The sequence below is a fragment of the Eurytemora carolleeae genome, unplaced genomic scaffold, assembly GCF_000591075.1.
Source record: "Eurytemora carolleeae unplaced genomic scaffold, Eaff_2.0 scaffold1792, whole genome shotgun sequence".
In the NCBI taxonomy this organism is placed as follows: Eukaryota; Metazoa; Arthropoda; class Copepoda; order Calanoida; family Temoridae; genus Eurytemora; species Eurytemora carolleeae.
The window spans coordinates 1-5,991 of record NW_019399153.1 but is presented as its reverse complement, the minus strand read 5'-3'; the positions used below and the strand labels follow the sequence as shown (position 1 = coordinate 5,991).

The window sequence follows — 5,991 nt, the reverse complement described above, 5'->3', positions numbered from 1 at the left end:
AGACTAAATTTTCCCAAATTGTTTTAAATTAACTAAATTGTTGTGAAGTTCATTGAAATCAAAAAAAAAATGAGTCTGATTTTCTTATTCCTACCCAATGTCGTACATTTCAAACTATTAATCGTTTTAGATTTAATAATCTAACTTTGAAATATCAAAGGTTTACGCCATCAGGTTTTAAATAAAGAGATTATAAAATTTTAGTTTTATGGCAAAGACTAATTCCTTTCAACGCCTCTCAGATGGCAGAAGAACCAATTTGGAGTTTTCAGAAAATTTGAAAAATTGTACCTTGTAGACACCGATCTGTAAACCAGCTTAATCGTTTATTGACATAATAAATGAACTGATTTCTTCTACAAACTCTGATTTTCTAATCCCTTTATCTTTGCAACCCAATGTCGTACACCTTTCAGATATTTAAACGATGAATTCTGTTAGATATTATAATCTTAATAAGTTGGAAATAACAAATGTTTACACCATCGAGTTGCAAAGATCTAGCGATGAAAAAATTTGAGTTTTACGGCAAAAACTTACTTTCTTTTCAAAGCATCTCAGTGGCAAAAGTGCCATTTCAGAAGTTTAAGAAAATTGGCAAGCTGCTGTGCCGATACCTATTTAAACTATAATCCTTTATCATACTCATAGATTTCAATCTTAGTGTGTTACTAGATCACTATTTGAAACTCTTTTAGATCAGCAAAATTGTAATTTTTTATTTTTAGATAAAAATTCTGAAAGGAGAGGATTTGCCAACTAACTATAGGACTAATAACATTTTATTTATATGAATTTTGTTTAAAGTGACTGTACAGTGTACAGTGTACAGTGTACAGTGTACAGTGTACAGTGTACAGTGTACAGTGTACAGTGTACAGTGTACAGTTTACAGTGTACAGTGTACAGTGTACAGTGTACAGTTTACAGTGTACAGTTTACAGTGTACAGTTTACAGTGTACAGTGTACAGTATACAGTGTACAGTGTACAGTGTACAAGTTATTTCAAGGATCCCTGATAAACTACGTTAGCCTTCTAACCATTGAATAAGCACAAATTATTAAAACATCCTCGATTGAATAGATAATTTTATTTTTGGTTTCTTTTAAAAGTTAATCTCACAAATTTATAAAGCAGAGACAAATGCCGGAATTTTCAGAATTCAACACTTTTTACATGAATAAATGACGATGTATTACTCGTTATTTCGCAGAAGAAAAAAAATTAAATGGTACCGTTATTGAATTAGACATTCAACTTTCTAAATGAACGATCAATCTAAATTATATACACTGTCCCTTTAAAAATCAAGATAACCTTTAAATGCACGTTTAATTTTAAACCTTTAAAGTATCTTTTGTTTCTAAAATGGGTTCATTGTTTGGAAAAGCTAATTAAGCATGATTGCGATAAAGAATAATTAGGGGCACAAAAATTATTATAATGTTAAATGTTAATTAATAGGACTAGATCAGCTAATGTGTCAGTAAAGATATCTATTCTTCCAACAAAACTACCAAAGGTATCATTTGTAATATAGATTTTGTTTCGTTGTTTTGTTACAGAAAAATTCCGCGAAAATTTTAGCAATATTTTGAATGTCGACTTTCAATTCAGAGCAAAATTATAAACTAGAATTGTTGATACGAAAGGGGGTGTGAAGCGCCTTAAACGCTTACACTGTGAGAAATGCATCTTTGAAAGATTCAGAATTGATAACAAATCACCAGTCTACCCAAGGTGTCTTTGTACCTCTCTTGGGTTACAGACTGCAAGTTTGTTTCAATATAATTGCCGATACTGCAAAACATGTTATGGTTACACTGCACAATTGCTGTGTAATCGGACAATTTAAAGAGTCTAAAAGTCGTCTTCCTATTCCAGATCGTTTTTTAGTTCTCATTGTTGTAAATATTAACATATTCACCAAAATCCCTTCTTCATTATATTTCGATAAACATAACAAAAATCCGTTTTTAACAATTGTTGCCCCCAACTTACATTGCACAAATATATGAACTTTTCCTTTTATAGCAAATATATAAAGACATAAACTCTATATTAAGTATAGATTCTTGTTTTAAATCTATTTTATACCTGAAATAAAACGTTTTAATTGTAAATAATGTTTGTAGATTTTATGTATAGATTTTACTATTCATATTATTTGAATAAATTAAATACTATGAAGCAATAAAGAAAGTTTAACAGAATGCATTTTTGATAAACTAAAAATATAAAGAGGAATGCAGGGGTGTACACCGGAATTTCATTGGGGTGTTAAAATTTTTTTCTTTCCAGGGAGGTCTTAGTACACGTTGGGCCTGAAAACCCCCATATACCCCTCCCCTGTGTACGCCTCTGGAGGAATGCACTCCTGGTACATTATTACGATACGGTTAAAAAGAGAAAAAAATGTTCTCCCAGTTTTCTAGACATGCTAATTTCACACAACGAATTTGAAAGGGCTTTTTAAAATGTCAGCTTTGGCAATAAATGATTAACATGGATTAAGAGTTAAAACAAATATTTCAACATATTTTTTTCTTTCTTATTAACAGCAGTTGACTGGACCTCGATAAAGGGTATAGATGTTTTTCTTTAATTTTTCAAAACATTTTTGTAAGACGATTTTATTTCGCATTCCTTCTAATTTATGTATCTTGATGTATATAGATAAAATTTATGTTGTGTTAAATTAAAATTTTAAGAACCTATTTATTTTTATTCCCTGACAGTAGTTGTGTAATGTGTGTATAATACTTTGTATTATGTATTTATTTATTAGAAGAAAAAACACTTGTATTTCTCCTGAGTTGAGGCCTAGACAGCATAGATTATACTTTGTTTTCTACATGAGAATAGGGTACTTTCCTTCAGTGCCTATTGTGCTATTGCATAGAGAAACCACAATTTAAAATAATCTATTTTCAGCTAGAAAAAGACAATATAATGAAAAGGTTTAAAGTGTACTATTGTGAATCATACATGTCACTGTATGTAAATCCGCGGCCAATTGAAATTATGTCTCCAGTCCCCATAATTATTTTGAATGACTCATTATTTACTTTGCATAAATTTTCACTTTAATTGAAAGGAGGGGGGATGCTTGATGAAAGGGAGGGGGCTTGATGAAAGGGGGGATGTATGACTATTTAGTGAAGAGGGAAGGGTGTTGAAAACATGTGATAAATATTTGATTAAAAATCATAAAACTTCAGTTTCTAGACAACGCTAATACTGTGAACACACAAAATAAATTTATTTCAATCTCTCCAATTCTGATTTTTGTCTAGACTTTTATATAGCTTTTTGTATTTTCAGAGTAAAATGTGTAAATAAAGTTTGATGTAGTATGCTGCTTTTCACCAAAGGAAGGATATGATACACTTTGAATAAAAATGTTTTTGTAAAAGGTTCAAAACTGCAATATTAATTTTATATTTGAATTTATAATATTTCCTCCTTTACAGTGCCATGTCACAAAATGTGAGATATTTAGAAAAAAGTGATATAAAGCTTGCAAGCCTTATAATATTTGGTGCCTTGGGTTTCACTCTTTTCGCGGTAAGTAAAAAGATAGATTTACTAAAAGAAGAAAAAAGATAAATATATTGTTTTGAAATTAAAAATTTATCCTAAGGGTTTATGACTTATGTGTGTGCTTTTTTGTCAGATTTCCCAAAGAGCGCAACATTTTTGTGGAACTGAACACGGCCGATCAGTAGGAAAAACATTTTTTGAATTTGCCTACAAAAAAAACAGAAAAGCTATTAAAAAGTACGAAAAGAAAGGTCTTACAGAAAAAAGCAGCAGTAAAAATATTAAAATCATTTACAGATGGAAAATGAGAATTTATTTTTTATCTACAGAGTTACCCGCAAATGATGAGACTTCAGAGACAACTGTAAGAGATATACTCTTTTTTCTCACATTCTTGGTTCTCTTCATCCTTTACTGTTAAATACATGAATTAGATACAATATGCCAGACAGAAAAAAAATCAGTCTTCTGATCGTAATGATTTAAGAGTTTTAGGTCGTCATTTAAGTCTCATTCTTTGTGGGTAACTCTGTATTTTTTTTGATGGTTTGTTCTCAAAAGACATGAAATCAGCTGAACCAAATGTTCTCAAAAGACATGAAATCAGCTGAACCAAATGTTCTCAAAAGACATGAAATCAGCTGAACCAAATGGGCTTAATTTTTGAAACGCTGAACATTTTTGCATTGTCACACTCATTTAAATGTTCGGTTCAGCATGCTGTCACTTTCGAACCCAATTTGACCATTTTAACTTTTTTTGTATTTTTCTCTTTCATAATTTTGGTCTAGCCCTTTTTTAGCTACAACTTAACGTAGTTTTTGACTGTACTGTAGGGTGTCTCAAAATTTGAATAATTAAATCAAAGAGAAACCCTAATAAATAAAATGTACTACTTTTCAGGTTTTAGCAATCTGTGGTTTGTTTGCTTTGTGTAATAGAGGTGCTACTGCTACTTCAGGAAGACGACGTAGTAATAATTCCATAGGTGAAATTGCGTGCGAAAAATTTAACATTTTAGGCTGTTACTGTAAATATGTACTTTAGTACGAGAACAGAGTATCTCTATAGTGCGGGGGGATCATCCTATAGCCTTCATGCTACCAACGGTAAGAACTTAAAATTGTAATTAAGAATGCACAAAAACATTACACTTAAAAGACGAGGAATTGTTGTTGGCAGCTGTTTTTTTAAATAAAAAATTTTCTTGAATTAATATTTTTTAATCTTTTTAAAAGCCAAAAATAAGAACTTTTCTCAGGTGTCTCACTCTGAAGCTGGGAGCGAAACAGATCCAACCCCCTCCGATCTTGAATCCTTCGGTTACCAATCCTCACACGGACCTTCTCCTGCCCTCTCCCTGGCCTCCCTAACTGGGGGTAATCTCTACTCCTCAAACCTACTCTCTCCCCAACCACTAAGGGCCTACCCAGGCGGGTCGGCCCATCTCCAGCGTTTGTCGTCTCCACGGCCATTGTCTACGCCGTCGACATCACCCCGGCAGGGAATATCCTTAGGGAAGCGGGGTCAAGCACCAAGACCAGTCTCACTCCCATCCTTCCCTCTTCAGATTCCATCTAGTAGGTCGTCTCCTCTTCCTACTCTATATGGTAAAGACCAGGTAAGATGCTCCATGCTTGTCTTCCTTGCAAGGAGTTTATATATGCTGTTTTTACCTGCAAAGAAGGTTTCCCGATTCACAACGGTACCCATGTAACCTTTATCTGGTCAAAAATGTGGAAGATATTGACGTTTTTCTATTCTTAAAGGTATTCAATTATGATCATTTCTATATGTTTACCTGCAGTAGAATATGCAAGTAACTTTTGCAAAGAATCTCATTCATACCCAAAGAATCAGAATTGTAAATTAACACTATGTTAACTGGCCTACGCCAAACAGTGAATCGGGAATCGCTCTCTTTGCATGAAGGATCACTTAAAATTACGCTCACAGTCCCTTTAAAACAGCTTTCTATAACTAAAGAAAAGTTGCAATGCCCGTGAATTTCAATCCTGTTTACAATCTTTGTATTTGTTTACAACACTAGTTACTGAGCTGTCTTATTTACATAAATGTCCCTACACGAGGGGATGATTTATTTGCTGTACTGTCCCGTTTTGCCTTACTATCTGTATGTGTACTGTCAGCTTGTATATATAGTTGCTAAAAAGTCAGACCGGTACTTGATATGAACCAAAGTGTAATGAAATGTAAACAAATCCTATTCCCCTCTTCGATCACTTCTTGTCATTGTAAAATCTATACAAAAATATTTATATATAACAGAATCCTGGATACGAGGCTAGGGAAGAGAATGAGGATGATGAAGAGGATGGGGAGAGGATGGATGGAGGACGAAGAAAGATAAATGTATGCGGAAAAATCTATTTACGGATTACATTCCGTAATTCCGCAGGAGAACTTCAGGTTAGAACTTTTAAGG

At 32.8% G+C, this 5,991-nt stretch overlaps 1 protein-coding gene across 1 annotated transcript; it reads left to right on the top strand.

Moving 5' to 3' along the window:
* Positions 1 to 3,324: 3,324 nt before the first annotated feature.
* On the top strand, positions 3,325 to 5,975 carry LOC111717724 (uncharacterized; the record flags this gene model as incomplete). Its single annotated transcript, XM_023493200.1, is given in 6 exon segments — positions 3,325 to 3,376; positions 3,476 to 3,569; positions 4,449 to 4,533; positions 4,593 to 4,654; positions 4,807 to 5,166; positions 5,835 to 5,975. Coding segments are annotated over 5 exon segments (738 nt in total), but the record flags the coding sequence as incomplete, so codon positions are not given.
* Between the last annotated feature and the right edge of the window lie 16 nt (positions 5,976 to 5,991).